Source organism: Camelus bactrianus, chromosome 16 (genome assembly GCF_048773025.1).
Source record: "Camelus bactrianus isolate YW-2024 breed Bactrian camel chromosome 16, ASM4877302v1, whole genome shotgun sequence".
NCBI lineage: Eukaryota > Metazoa > Chordata > Mammalia > Artiodactyla > Camelidae > Camelus > Camelus bactrianus.
Window position 1 is genome coordinate 31015381 of NC_133554.1, and position 15549 is coordinate 31030929.

General features: G+C 49.3%; 1 protein-coding gene across 1 annotated transcript; it reads right to left on the reverse strand.

Moving 5' to 3' along the window:
- Positions 1 to 141: 141 nt before the first annotated feature.
- On the reverse strand, positions 142 to 13412 carry PSMD3 (proteasome 26S subunit, non-ATPase 3). The gene is made up of 12 exons (XM_010960458.3): positions 13021 to 13412; positions 10453 to 10643; positions 8933 to 9070; positions 7547 to 7683; positions 6437 to 6627; positions 6161 to 6264; positions 2787 to 2901; positions 2564 to 2683; positions 2315 to 2418; positions 1892 to 2047; positions 807 to 857; positions 142 to 606 (listed from the first exon to the last, which is right to left on the reverse strand). The coding sequence occupies exons 1-12, from the start codon at positions 13238 to 13240 to the stop codon at positions 529 to 531; spliced, it is 1605 nt and encodes a 534-aa protein (XP_010958760.2). The 5' UTR covers positions 13241 to 13412; the 3' UTR covers positions 142 to 528.
- Positions 13413 to 15549: the final 2137 nt, after the last annotated feature.

The window sequence follows — 15549 nt, forward strand, 5'->3', positions numbered from 1 at the left end:
CTTGGCTTCCTCCTCATCTACAGCTGCATAGGGTCCTCAGATCAGGCCTGGGGTTAGTACTTCAAGGCCAGAAACAAAATCTGGGCCTGTTAATAGTGCAGGGGTGAGAGAAATATTGTAATTAGCTGATGCACAAAGAGCTTTGGAGAACTTTTTATTGTTTAAAAATCATAATTGAAGCTTCAAAAAACATACAACCCAACACATGTCCCAGTTCCAGTCCCCCACTCCCTGGAGGAGAGCACAGGGCTATTCCCTCCCATCCTGCTGCCCACACCACCAGCCAGGACCCTGCCCTGGGGAAGCTGCCCGCCCGCCTCCTGCCCACGTGTGCTAAGTCACCGGCTGGGGAGGGGCCCTGGGGTGAAGTGGGGGTGACTTGACTCCCTGTACCCCTCACCCTCTGCACAGTTGCAGTCTGTGTGCCGTGTGTGTGGGAAAAGGGGCAGTTCCCCGGGCAGGGGACCCCCAAGGGGGAAAGATGAAGAGCCAGTCCCCACTCACCCCACCCCTCCCCAGCCCCCCAGCTCAAGGGAAGCTGTCATCATCATCTTCTGCCATCTCCTTGGCAAACTCCAAGTCTTGCTGCTCTCGCTCACGCCGTTCCTGGGGAAAGAAGGGGCGAGGGCCCGGCTGCTGAGGACCGGTCAGACTCTCTCATGCAGTCGACACCCAGCCCAACCCACCCAGGGCCAGGGCCTGCCAAAGCTTCAGAGTTGCCCCCAGCCCTTCCAGAAACCTCCCCTCTCCCCTTTCTGTAGGGAAGTTTCATCTTTCAGTCTCACGCAAAGCAGAGGACAGCTTACCTCTGCAGACTCCAAGTCCTTGTTGTAGGATTTGGGAGGAAACCTCATGGCCTGGAGCACAACAGAGAGGAGGCGTCAACTTAATGTACACTGACCGCGCTCCTCTGTGTACCAAGCACCAGGAGACGCGCAAGATAGGTTATTCACTCTCCCGGTTAGTACAGCGGGAGAGCTAGGCACGGAGACAGTGCACCACGACCCCATGTGATAAATGCTAAAAAGAAAGAGAATGAGGATCTGGAGGTATAAATGACTAACCCTCTGGATTGGGCAGGGTGGGGGACTGGCAATGAGAAGGAGAAGGAGGAAGAATGGACTGGCTGTGGGTGGAAGGTGTGGGTCAGAAAAGGCATTCTGGGCAGAGGATTAAACTCAGGCTGGGCCTGAGATCAGTGGGGCCAGCTGGGGGGCAGGGAAAAAGGGGAAGAGGAAGAGGGGTGGGGGGGGAGAGAGTGAGGGCAGGGGTCCTGGAAAGTGAGGCTGCAGAAGCAGGGGACCAGATCAAAGGGCCTTCTGTGTCTAGTGGAGCACAGTGTCTGCCTGATTTTAAGCTGAATGATATCCCTGGTTTCCTGAGGGAAGAGACCAGGAAAAATTCAGCAGCCAAACAGTACCAGCACCTAACCCAGAGCTGGACACAGGATGAGGGCTTAAGAGCCTTCTGTGGAAAGGTGGCAGCCCTACCTTTTACACAATTCAGACTTTGCCCAGTGCCCCAACACAGTGATTTCATTTAATCTTGACAACCCTGCAAAGCAGGAAGGGCAGCTGATACCTCTCTATCGGCTTCATAGATGGAGAAATAGAGGCTCAGAGAAGGTAAATGATGCAAATCTGGAGCCAAATCCAGAACCCTGCACTCTGCATCCCTGTCTGATCCTCCCTGGCAACAAGACCCCTTAAAAGCAAAGAGCAGGTGCTGGAGTCCCATAAGCAAAGTCCTTGGCCCCTCTGGGCCCCTGGTGATTTTACAGAGACTGTACGGGAAATGGGCCCCAAACCAAGCCGATCTTCTCTGAGGAATCCATGGGTGTGGAGGGGGCATGCTGCTGCCAAGCTGGCCTCTGCAGCCACAGGCCTCTCACCTTGACAGACATGTTGTGAATATCTAGGCAGAAGGAGATGCGCTGGTGGAAAGCTAGCTGGGGCTCTCGGGTGGAATAGATGTCAATCATCTCCTTGGACTGAACGTAGCCCTTCTCGTGGTTGATGCTGGCCTCAATGACGCCATCCCGGATGGCCTGCAGGCCCCAAAGGAGGGGAAGTCACCAGAAAGTCCATCTTCTGAGTCCTAGAACACCTTGTCCGGTCTCTCTGTCCTCCTTAATCTCTCATACACTCATGCACACACCCTCTCTCTGGCAACCTCCCGGCTTCACCGCAAGACTGGCCCTCCCTGAAGACTATGCCACTGCTTTACCATTCCCCTCCTTGGCCAATCGCCTCCCACCACCATCACCTGAAATAAGGCAGGAAGGCGATAACTGTGGTCCCTGAACCAGGCCCACCTTGGCAACAATGAACTCTGCATCCTCTGGGCTATCCAGCTGCAGCTTCTGGGCGATGTCCGCCAGGGAGATTCGGGAATAGGAGAGGCTGATCATACGCACACCTGGCAGAGGAAGGAGTGGTGAGGAGGGCGGAGTGGGCACAGACCCTTCATCTGTCCACCGACACCCACAGGGCTGTCCCTGCCCCCTGGAGAAAGCCTAGTCTGGGTCGTGCTCTCGCAGGGGCCCCTCAGACCTGATCCACACCTGTCTTAATGACGTTGTGCCGCAGGCGGATGATGAGGGTGTAGGTCCCATCTGCTTGAAACTTCTCCCCAAACTGATCCAGGACCTGGTTGAACTTGGCTAGATTTCCTGTCCTGACAGCTGCAGTGGAGAGAGGGGTGGATCAGATGCTGTACGTGGCACACACATCAAAGGGGCCACAGTGCCGGGGTTCTGGCAAGCTCTGGGAGGGGGCCAGCCTTACCCTGGGTCAGAAGGAAGTAGGGCATGAGCGAGCGTTTGAGGGACGGTTGACGGAACTGCAGCCGGTCCGGGATCTCCCCCAGCAACAGCTCCACCACAATAAGAAGCTTGTGCACCTGGCAGAGTGTGACACGGGAACATAGTGGGCAGGGATTCCAACCGGATAGGAGAAGAGAATGGAATGGGGCTTCAATTCAGGCATACCAGGAAAGGGGAGAGGTAGCAATGGGACCAGGCCCACAGAGAGAGAAAAAAACCCTCAACCTGCGCAGGCAGGGCATGGAATTGAAGGACCGCCTTTGGAGCCAGGCCCCGGAAGTGTCTGATCCTTTGACCACACTAAGTCCTCAGCTTTATTTCATCTGGCCGATCAGCGCACAGTGCCCTGAAATGGCAATGCTCTAATGTCAGGCCAGATGGGCGGGTTCTATGGTCCCAAAACGGTGAGGAAACAGGGCCCAGAGGCCTATGCGAGTCAGGCAAGGATGCTGGTTTAGGGAGATGAGCCATGTGTACAACTAGTTATCTGGGTAGACGCAGCAGCACAGGGAAGGGCCTGCAGAACCTCAGTGAATGAGCTGTGTGTGGATGTAGAAGGCTGGCTGGAAAATCTGGCCCTTCCTCCTCCACAAAACCACGGGGTGTTTCTGAGCAGCACCTACATGGATTCAGCACCGTGCAAGGAAGACTGCGGTGGAGGGGATGATGCCCAGCAATTAAGGAGCTTCCCACCATTCAGAAGGGACAGGAGCACAGACAGCCAAATCACGTGACAGCCAGCATCACGAGGGAGGTAGGGGGTTAAAATGGAGGGGTGATTATGCCCACACGCAGGCAAGGACTCTCCCCTCCACACACACCCACGCGGCGGCCCTGTCCCTCGGTGTACTCCATGAGAGAGGGGAAACCGTGGAGATGGCAGAAGTTAATACATGCCCTGAGGATTCTGATGAAGCAGAAAAAGAAGGGAGGATGTTTCAGTCAAGGGAACAGGTTATACAGGTGGGTCTGGGGGAGCAATCAGGAGAGATAACTGGGGCCAGTCTGTGGCATGCTGCTTTAAATGTCAGGCTGAGCTCTGAGACAGAATGCTAGTCTCCACTCACTAGCGAGGAAACGCTGAGCACCCAGGTCTCTGGTTTCCTCCTCCCCAAAATGGACACTATAACAACAATACCTGGCCTGCCTACCTCATGAGACTTACAGTCTCTCCCAGTCAGGCTGGGGAGCAACGTGAACTTCCTGGGCCAGGCAGGGACGGGCCTGGAGCCCTGCTCAGTGTGGGAGCTGGGTCGAGGGAGGGGAGGATGGTGACTGGAGGTCACCACTGAACAAGCGCAGTGGCAACATTAGAGAGGGACAAATACAAAAGCCATGGAGACAAATTAATGGACGACTCAGTGACGGAAAGGAGGGCGGCGAGGGGTCAGAGATGATCCTGAGGCTCTCGTCTTGATCAGGAGGAAAGGCTGGTAAGGGGGGCCCAGAAGGGTTTGCCTGGACAAGATGAGTGTGAAGAGTCGGTGAGTGTCTATATAAAGATGTGTGGCGAGAAGTTGGATTTGCAGGTCTGGTGCTCGTGAGAAGCGTCAGAATTTGTATTATGGGCTGAATTGCGAACCCCAAATTCATATGCTGAAGCCCTAACTCTCTGGTACCTCAGAACGTGGCTGTATTTGGAGACAGAGCCTTTAAAGAGGGAATTAGGTAAAATGAGGTCATATGAAAGGGCCCTAATCCAACATGACTGGTGTTGTTCTAAGAAGAGATTAGGACGCAGACACGCAGAGGGAAGGCCATTTGAAGACATCAGAAGATGGCCATCTACAAGCCAAAGCAAACCCTCAGAAGAACCCAGCCGTGCTGACACCCTAATCTCGGACTTCTGGCTTCTAGAAGTATGATGAAATAAGTATCTGTTGGTTAAGCCACCCAGTCTGTGGGACCTTGCTATGGCAACTGTTACAACTAAGACAGTTTGTAATGGACTTCGGTGAAGCATCATGAAGGTCAGAGTTGAGATCGGGCAAGATCAGAGAACGTGGACTTACCACGGATGCGTAAGCTTTCAAAGCGCTCTACTGTGGACTCCACGTTGAACCCAGTGTCTCTCTTTATCCACTGTCACCTCCCCGTTTACACTTAGAGCTGGCTTCTCCACCTGTGCTCTTTATCCCATTCCTCCTATTTCTTCCAAGGCCTATCTGCCGAAGTCTCTCTGGGTGGAAAGTTCCCCCAACTCTGCCTCTTCCCCTCTCAAGCAATGCTTCCATCTCTTTCCTGGTTCCCTCACCAGCAGCCCACGGTCCACAACCTCACTCCAGCTGTCTCTGCTCCTTCCTGCTGTCTGGCTCCACCACAGAAAACTCTGAAACCATATCTATCTGTAGTAAAATCCAGTTTGAAAACACTGCTTTACCCAGTCTCCCTGGTGCTGGACACAATCTATATGTTAATCACCTGTATTTTTAGTTAATTTTAGAAGAAAGTTTAGTGTGCATCCTATATGATAAGCAATCTCACAATCTGCAACATACCCTGTGTCTGAAAAGCCATTCCTTTCTATGAAAATTCTACCTATCTTTCAAAACCCAGATCAAATTTAACTCTTTAAGATCTCTTTAGTTACATGACCACAACCGAACTTGCCTTCCTCTGAACTTCTGAACGGACAAACCAAACCTCCTACCACACTGACCTAATCATTGTCCGTGTTCCGTGTTCCTCCCGTTCTCGTTCAAGGGTGCTAGGAGGTGGGTGTGTGTTAAGGTGGGAGAAGAGGTTTGAAGTCGGGGAAGTTGGGTCTTAATTCTGGCTACCAAGCTCTGTGACTTTCCTCAAGCCTTTCTGAACCAACTTTCTTTATCTCTCTGAGAGCAAATACCATTTCTTAACCTTTTCTATCCTACACAGGGCCTGGTATCAAGGTCAGCCCTCAAAAAGACACTTGGTGACTGACAGCTTAACATAGCAAAGGTTTCCCTCCACCTGAGTCAGTCAGCCTTACAGAGATTTCTGGGTTCCCTGGCCACAGACAACACTGCTCCCAAAGGGGCATGTGAGGGACCAGGTAAGAGCCTGGGGTTTATCAACACAACCCAGGCCCTCCCTTGCCTGGAGTGACTACAGGGAGTTGGGGGAATCAGGAATATTCTAAACCTATCTATCAAGGACAATACTCTGAACATAAACTGCCAGGGGTACAAGTAGTGTTCGCCTCGTGTGCTCTGAATGATGTTCTGTGCAAACAGACATCCGAAGCCACCTTCTGGGTAATGAAGATTAAGGATGCCTTCCCGGCTCCCCGGACAGGGAAACAGCACTAACGTGGTATCAGGTGAGGAAGGGCCCAAAGGGGTGACAACTGCTGCTCACCGTCTGTTTGAAGCCGACAGCCGTGTGCTGGGGGGCCTTGCGCAGGGCGTTGGTCATTGTTCTCCGGGCCTCTGAGTACTCCAGCTGGATGGCTTTGATTCGCCCTGCGTGTGGAGGAGAGGAGAGTTGATCCAGAGGATGGCGTCCTCCAAACCGCCATCCCCCACAAACCAGAGTGTCAGACGGGTCTCTTGTGCACCAGGGGCACCACATGTGTAGGAAATGCGCACAAGGGAGCCCGACCCCGCTCCTGGCCGGGGGATGGGCCCTGCTCACCTGTGTAGTAGAGGTACCTCGCCCACTCGTTGTTGTTGGCCTGCTCGGGGAACACGGACTTGGACACCAGCTTCTCGGCCTGGTCATACAAGCTGTAGTGCAGGTAGTTCCGCAGCAGGAGGTTCAGCAGCGTGGCCTGCCCGTCTGTGTCGTGCCGAAGGGTGGCCGTCCGGAGCCGAGCGTGCAAGAAGCTTCAAGGAGGAAAGGAACAAGAGGTCACAGGCCTCAAATAACAACTCCTCAAATTGCCTCTGACCTCTCCATCCTCCCTCGATTCCTAAAGAAGTGACACAAACTGCTTTTCCGGGTATTCACTCAACACTCGACTACTGAGTACCTAACGTGTGGAGCACTAATCTGGGTGCACAGGAAGGACAAAGCTCTGCTCAGGGAACCTGCACCCTGGGGGGGCGGGGGGACAGACAGCTCTCCGGGTAATATCGTGTGTATTGCGCAGCACAGCAGAAGGTGGGAGGCGCCGCAGAGATCAGGGTAAGTGGAGCAGAGACTGCAAGAGGTGAGGCGGAGAAGCTGTGATTTTAAATACGAGAAGGTAACAGTTAAGCACGGGCTTGAAGGAGGTGGGGAGGAGGGCATTCGCGGCAGAGGGAAGAGCTGAGGAAGAGTGTGCTGGTGTGCCGAGGGGGAGCAAGGCGGCCTGCGAGGCTGAGAAGTGCGTGGGGGGAGCAGTGGGAGATAAAGTCAAGGAGGCGCTAATGGGGGCCAGATCCTGTCAGGCCTGGTAAGCTTGTATCATGAGGACTCTGGCTTTTCCCTGAGGGACATGGGGAGCCACTACAGATTAAAGCAGAGGGATGAAATGTTTTCCATCCTGTCCCTGTAACTTTGACTTACTAATTAGTCTTCCCTTGATGTGAGGTGAAGGGAAGAGTCTGGGAGACGGGACTTATCAGCCCAGTGGTCATCTCCATTTCTTCATCTACCATCGGTCTCTCCCTCAAGCCCTCACATGACTCATGTTAACCATTCCCACCACTTTCCCTCCACTTCCTCCTGGGCACTTTTCACCTACCAGCCCACACCCTGTGCTAGTGACTGCCCATGTCTCTAACCCCAAGGGCCTCAAGTGAGACCCCTGACCACTGGTACCTGCGCACCACATCCAGCTTGTCCAGGAACTCGTAGACCCGGGCGTGATAATAGTAACACTTTGCAGCCACGAGGTCTAGGGCGCGGCGGTTCTGAGTGCTGATCTTCTGCATTAGGTCATCAGAGATCTTCTGTGCCTGGGAGGGCAGCCAAAAGAGAATCAAGGGGCAGTTCTTTAAAAAGTTAAACATGGCACTGTCACATGAACAAGTAACTCCTCTCCCAGGGATATATCCAAGAGAACTGGAAACATACGGTCACATACATACTTGTACACGAATGTTCATATCAGCATTATTCCTAATAACCAAAAAGTGGAAACAACTCAAGTGTCTGCCACCCAATGAACGGACAAATGAAATGTGGTGCATCCACACAATGGAATATTATTCATCCATAAAAAGGAATGGCGTTCAGATACATGCTGCAACACGGATAAACCTAGAAAACATTATGTTAACAGAAAGAAGCCAGACACAAAAGGCCACATGTTATATAATCCCATTTATATGAAATGTCCACAATTGGAAAATCCATGAGACACAGAATAGATTACTGGTTACCAGGGGCTGGACTGAGGGGAGAATGGGAAATGACTACCAATAGGAATGGTGTTGATTTTTTGAAGTGATTAAACTGGTCTGGAATTAGTGATGACAGTTACACAACCTTGTGAATATACCAAAACCCACTGCATTGTACACTTTCAAGGGGGTCAATTATATCTAAAAAACAAAACAAATATACAAATACCAACCAGTGGCAAGGCAAAGAAAAAACAAGACAGAAATTGAGAGGGGCCTGTCCTTTTTTGGAGGTGCTCCTGGGACAGTGGCTGAGATGGACCAAGAAGCTGGCCCCAAATGGAGGGGGCAGTGGAAAAGACGTATCCAAAATGGAGTCTCTCAGTTCCATAACAACAGCTGCCACATATAAAATTTGTAAAGGCTTCCTAAGTGCAGATCATCGTGCAAAGTATTTTTAAAATATTATTTTATTTAACTAACAACAATCTTACAGGGTAGGCTGTTTGTCTCATTTTACATAGAGCGAGCAGAAATTAATTTGCCTAAGGTACAAATGGGATTTGAACCCAGATCTTTCTGTCTCCAAATCTACTTTTCTCAAAAGCACCCATTATCCTGGTATTTACACCACAGACAGGTACATGGATCGCTGCCGGCCCTTCTTCAGTGCCTGAGCAGGAGCTGAGGGGTCTTCCCCGGATGTGGGGTTGGGCACATTCCCACTCGGGGGAAAGAGCCTGGGGGACAGTTAATAACCCAGTCAGTGATCAATCACCCAGTTCTTTGCTAGAGGCCATCTCCCCCGCTAAGCCCATGCACAGCCCAGGACACATTAATCACTCTCACGGGTCCTGGGTACCTCTTTGTAGCGTTTGCTGTTCATCAGGAAGATGACCATGAGGAGCTGGAGATAGGCCTCCACTTCAGGCAGGAGGGGAGCCGACGCAGCTTTTCCTGTTCGGGGACGGAACTGTAAATCAGCTTCCGTGTCCATGGGCTAAGAGAGGAAAAGCTCAGTCAGATGGATCAACTAAGAACTTGCTAAGCATTCACTATGTATTTCAACAAATATTTACTAGGTGCCTATGATGTGCCAAGATTATTCTAGGTGCTGGGGATACAAAAATAAAGACGACACAGTCTCTTTCCAAAGGGAGTCAAGGAGGCTGGCGATACAATAAATACAAAAAATGTTACAGGGGTATAATAGACATCTTTAAGGAATATAATGGGGACAGAAAGGATGACGTAAGGACTCCTCAAAAAGTCTACAATCTATGTAGAGATTAAACCACCATATCCGGAACCAGTGCAAGTTCTATCAGGCAGGGTTTAATAAAGTGCTATCAATTCTAGAGATGAGATTAAGAATGATGAGAAAATTTTTTTTGGTGGGAACAGTAAATTTGGAAGGGGGGGACTGACATATATATATATAGTACTTATTTTCAGATCTAGCCATCCAAACTGGAATAATGTGTAACAGCTCAAAAAATGATCATGTTGGGTGAATTTAGAGATGTAAAGGTTAAAAAAATCATTCTAGGTGGGGTTGGGGGACGGTGCTTTTCCTCTTTTCCAGACAATAACGTCTTCACTGCCCACCTTAAGAGATTTTCTGAGTTTTCCTATCTGTGAAACAGACTGTAAGCATACAGGATTTTAGGGAGATGAAGGTGGCTGAAAGGTCACTGAGGTTTGAGAAGGGGCAGGACCTGAGCTGTACCATGGATGATAAGGGGCAGGGGGTGATTACAGCCGGAAGGGAAAGGAGGCATCTCTTCTGGCGTGGAGACCACTACCACCAGCAACCTAACTTCACCAGCATGTGCTATGTGTCACACACTGTTCTAGGACTCTTCCCCTTCTCCTTGACCCCCAAGTCTGTTCATCACATTTACCAAGTGAAAATGAGACACAGGAGGTTAGGTCATTTGCCCAAGACCCACAGGTACTAAATGGTAGAGCTGGGATTCAAATTCAACTCTACCTCCAAAACCTGTGCTCTTAACCACTGTTCTGTATGTCCTCCATGGTGGAGCCTTGGAGGCAAAGAGGTGGTAGAACCTTCTCTTAGGCCAATGGAGACACCACAAAACTGGAGCAGAGGGTCTGTGTTGAGGGGTAGTGGGAAATGAGTACGGCTGGAGGGGTCCTGATTCCCAGCTCCTTTTCCTGACTTGGAAGAATGACCCTACAGTGCAGAAGGATGGTCCCCTTGTGAGAGGGCAAATGAGCATTAAAAGGGGCTGCTTTGCTTCATGATTCTGCTAGGTCGGTAACAAGACAGGTCTTCAGGGTGGGAAACAGTTACACAGGGTGGAATGTGTGTTGTCTCAGGCCAAGCCCATACCTTTTACGCAGGCCTGACCCACTCACCTCTTCCAGGAAGGGTAGCAAGAAGTCTCGAGTGGCATTATTTGAAGTGAAGAAGCCATGCACGGCCTTGTACAGAACATAGTGGTTGAGGCGGCGTGACGTGGAAGGCAGCATCCGCAGGGCCCGCAGCACAAATCGAGGCTCCTTGCCTGAAACTGCCTTCTCCAGCTGTTTCACATGTTCCTTGATGTCTGTGGAGGACCAGAGCAGAAAAAAATGTTACTACAAACTCCTACTCCCTCACCACTCCAGCCAAGCAGTTCTGGGGAGCCTCTGACAAAAGGGCAGTATGTGGCCAGTCACCTCTTTTGCCTAACAGGTCTGAGCAGCACTTATGGATGCCATACATTGATTTTAAGACATAACCAAGAGACAAAGAAAAATAAAGCTGGGCTGGGGGGGAGGAACAGAGGATGACAGAAAAACGAAAGGAAAAAAACAATGAAAAGCAAAACAAAAACATGGAGATTTATCAGATCTCTGAATAGGAAGACTTTCTAAGTGTGAACAATAGGATGAATCACACACACACACAGACTGATGAAGCTGACTTCATAAAAAAATCTTTCTAAATAGCTATAAACAAAAGAAAAACATCTGCAACAAAGGTGACCAAAGATTCAGTCTTATTCTACAAAGAACTTGTATAAGTGACTAAGAGAAATAAAAATGAACATGAACAGACAATACAAAAAGAGGTACGACAAATAACAGACATGAAAAATATTTTACTAGTATTCAAGTAACTGCAAACAAAAACATTTTTCAATTACTCAATTAGTAATATTTAAAAAGTAACATATAGAAAACAGGGGTGAACAGGACATTTCTGCTGGTATAATATAAATCAATACAGTTTTTCTGGACAATAACAAAAAACCTTAAAAATATTTACCCTTACAAATCAGGGAATCCATACTGAAGGAATAATTATAAAGGTAGATGAAAAACTGGGGCAGAGTTGATGGCTGCAAAGCTATTTATAACAAAAGAAACTGGAAACAAATACCCAGAAATAAGGGAATGCAATTATTGGTAGTTTCTTAGTTACCTTCGTATATTTAGCATGGGATGCCTATTATATTAATGATATAATAATGATAACAGATAATATTTATGGTGGGTTTTACTATGTCTTCATCATGGGTTAGGCACCATTCAAAGCATTTCAATCTTCATAACAACCCAATTAAGTAAGTACTATTACTTTCATTTATAGAGATGAGGAAACTAATTCCACAGCTTATATTCCTAGCCACTCTATCAGGTATTCAGTAAATGTTTCTGGGATGCACTGAATGCTTTGCTTATGGATATGGTCAATGAAAGCACATAAAATCATCTGTATTTAGTTATGCCTTGTTACAAACTGTATATATAAACTTGATCTCAATTACAGGAGAGCAGCTCAAAAATTCACAAGTAAAAATGCTGAAGCCGTGGCTGATTTTTTTCCCCTACTACTTTAGACCTTGCATATTAAATGAAGAATTTTTAAGACACATATGTATATGCCCAGTAGGTAATGCTGAATGGCACCTTTGCCACTGGTTGACTATCATTTTATGTTAAAAGGCTCTTTATTAGATACTGGGCCTGGTGCTGAACTTAAGGGTAGAAGCTGATGCAGTCAACACTAACACATCCTCAAACACCACGCAGGAGCATAATTTTGCTTATCTCAATGTTTTTGAGCTAGTTTCTAGTTTCTCCTGCAGTTAAATAGAGAGAAAACCCAATAAACAGTCGGGTCCCACTTGGTCCAGAAACGGAAAAAAGCACCAGGGTCACAGTGGGAAGCTCTCACTCTATCCACTCCAAATGTGGACAGGATGCTCTAAGTAGGAAAAGTGAACTATGTACTTGATAGAACAAGAGGACAACAGGAAACTGGGAAGAGGCACCTAGGAGAAAAGAAATGCGACTGGCATATAGTTTAGGTGGGAAGTGAGAATTAAGAACGCAAACAAAAATGACACCTAGAAAGCTGAAAGTGTGTAATGTGTTTAAAGTCTTTAGAAACAGTAGCAGTAAGGGCTTGAAGGAAGAGAAAAAGAGCAATGAGATCGTTTGGGCACCTCAATTACAGCAAAAAAGCAAGATGCTAGGTAAAAAGGGCTCTTTTAGGGGAGTTTACTAAAGGTGTTATAACAACAGAAACCATTCTCAAAACTCAGAGGCCAGTATTTTGGGTCATCCTGACCCCCTTCACACATAAACACAAACACTGGTTTTCAGAGAAATCATGCATTGGGGGCACTAGAGTAAGTTCGGTGGGATGTAAATGGAGTAATAAGGTCAGAGAAGAGAACTCAGGAGTCTTTCCGCCCAGTTAGATACAACTCCAGGTAGGGGAGGTGTGTGCGGAGGGGGGTAGTCCTGAGCCCGGAGGAAAGGTTCAGTTATTGGGGCTGGGGTCGGGAGTGTCAGGGTAGGGGGGCAGGCATTTCGGGAGTAATCCCAAAGAACAGGGGATGGTGGAGGCTGCGCTGGGGTCCCAAGGAGAGGCTGGATCACCGGGGCGCTGTCACCGTGATCATGGCACGTCCTCGGCCCGAGCTCTCGTACCCTCCAAGGTGACGGTGTCCAGCTCTCGCTGGGAGTGCTCAGCCGCCGTCGCCGCCGTCTTGCCATCGGCCTCCCCAGTAGACCCGCCACCCGCCGCCGCCTCCTCTTTCATCTCCACATCTTGGGGGGCTGGGGGCGGCGGTGGTTCTTGTTCCCCTCCACCCGGCGGCGGCTTTGCCTTGTCCGCGCCGCGGCGCCGCGCCGAGCCCTCCTGTTTCATAGCGCCCGGGGTCGCGGCCTAGTCTGGGGACCGAGGCCGGGGCCTCGCGTGAACCCTCGCAGCAGCGACGAGAACCCGAGCCGGGCCTGCACACAAGCGCGGGATCGCGTCGGGCCGCACGATGACGGAGCAGCTGCAAACCCCTTCCCAGCGCTGGGCCTTCTGGGAAACGCCAGGCCTGGCGGGCCGATGGCCGAGTCAACGAAGGGGAAAAAAAATCAACAGCCGAGGTGCAGGATGGAGGCGGATCTTCGCGGAAGGAGCGGGGAGGAGCTTGTCCGTTTGTGGACTTGCTTTGGAGTGCTTCCGCGTGTTGATTTTCTTTCAGCCTTCTATCGAGTGCATTTCGGTGTAAGTCCACAAGAGGTCCCCTTAGGCTCCGACTGGGTTACCGCGGACTCTAAGAGCCCCCCCGCCCCGCGGGGAGTGACTAGGGCCTATCCGAGCGCAGGGCGTGATGACGCCACGAGTTGCCGGGAGGCTTTCGTGCCCAAATTCGCTCAGTTTGTCCCCGGCAGGGGTCGCCTTCGAGATCCGAGAGGCCAGACCTCAACCGCCACCCATACCCATTGGCGCGAGGGAAGAAAAGACGCTGTGAAGAGATGTGGAACTAGGCCTCTGGGCTTAAAATAAAGTCGAACTGGAGACTAGGAAGAACCCTACGGGATTCATACTTCCTTGTCAGATTTCAGCTAGTGCTGAAAAGAAGGTGTAATATCTCTGCAACCTGGGAGTGCGGATGAGGGGAGAGTGCATTTGTGTACAGTCACTCCAGTCTAATAAAGTACTCTATAAGAGGCCAAGGGTTAGCACATTCAGGGGGCGGAGTGGTTAAAAAACTGCTCCAGAATGTAGTCTGCTGGACGCAGTGCTCTGGGCTGTTGTGTATGGTGAGCCAAGAGGAAAGAGGGTGGAAGACACTAATGGCAGAAGCTTCAGAAGGTCTGTTGAGGCGCCTTTGTGCATCCAGACAGACACTGTAGTGAAATGGGGAACATAATAATAGTATACCTAGGGAGCGCTTAAGAATCCCCCAGGGAAAATAAATTGGACCTGAAACCCTGTCTACTTATTTTTCAAAGGAATCCTCCAGTGATTCTGCAGGGGGTTACAGGTTCCAATTTCTTAAGACACAAAACAAAAATCTCCCTGCCTGTCTTGGAACTTTTATCTCTTCCATAAATGGAAGTCCTGAGTTTTAGACCAGGTCAGTCCCTACAAGACTATTTAACCCTGTTGTAAGGTCCTAGAGGGCAGAGAATATGTTTTGACCATATCCTCCCTTATATTTATTTAAATAGAGGATATTCTTTGTATCTCCCCTTTATACTATTGCAGTGAATAGCTCCTTACACTAAACAGCCACTTGTTAAATGGAAAAATGGGTGCTCCAGTTTTAGGGAAAAATGCCTTGACCACTTCCTCCCTAACTGTCCCTCTGGCCCCCGATGGCTGTAGGATGGATAACAGGACTTTTAAATCATCACTGGAATAAACTCATTAACGTCTCTTCTTTATAACATCGTATCTGTAACTGACGGTGGGTGAGAATGGTGAAAGAAGAAAACAGACGAGCTTTGTTCTTCATCTTTATGAAGTTACCCTTCTGGATAGTTAGGATTGTTAGCTCACCTCTTTATTAAGTTTACATCACAAGGGAAAAACAGTCAAGTCAGCAGATAACTACTCAGTTTGTCCTTGAGCAATGTAGTGAGGCCTTGGAAGATGCTCCAGAATGGGGGAGGATGGCTTAAGCTTTTGGCAGTTGGTCATGAATTCTTGGTGAGTGAGGGAACCAGCCTGGGCAGGGGTTGGCTAAGAAGGGGAGAGTCTGACTTCTGGAGCCAAAAGCCTTGGAAGAATTATTCTACCCATAAAACTATTTTAAAAGAGATTGATGGAAGATGTTAAAACCCAGCTTTATAAGAGGAGGCTGGTATGAACCCAGAAGTTTTATGAGACTGAAAATCTATGTTAGCTAGTTCATGTGCCAAGATTACCCACATCACTTCCTCCCACAACTACCCTGAATTGAGGGCAGAAGGAGGAAAGGTGAAATAAGATAATATCACATTTTCTTTTTTAAAGTTTTGGGCCAGTCTTATTCTTGGGTACCATTTTTTGACTTATCCGCATTTTCTATTCTGTAAACTGAAAAGTTGTCTTACTCTCATTTTGGGTTGATACTACATATCGCTAGGTCTGTGCCTTTCCCAACCTCTCAGCTCAAGTCCAGAGGATCCCAAAGGCTCCTCTTTGAAGATACGCTGCTTTGAAATGATCTTCTGACTCTAGAATCTAGAGTCCAC

What these genes read in the sequence shown, in the direction of transcription:
- PSMD3 (XM_010960458.3), bottom strand. Translation starts at nt 13,240, where the DNA reads ATGAAACAGGAGGGCTCGGCGCGGCGCCGCGGCGCGGACAAGGCAAAG. An exon ending in GGACACCGTCACCTTGGAGG is followed by an intron (nt 10,644 to 13,020) that starts GTACGAGAGCTC and finishes GGTCCTCCACAG; the next exon opens with ACATCAAGGAACATGTGAAA. An exon ending in AAGCTGGATGTGGTGCGCAG is followed by an intron (nt 6,628 to 7,546) that starts GTACCAGTGGTC and finishes TCCTCCTTGAAG; the next exon opens with CTTCTTGCACGCTCGGCTCC.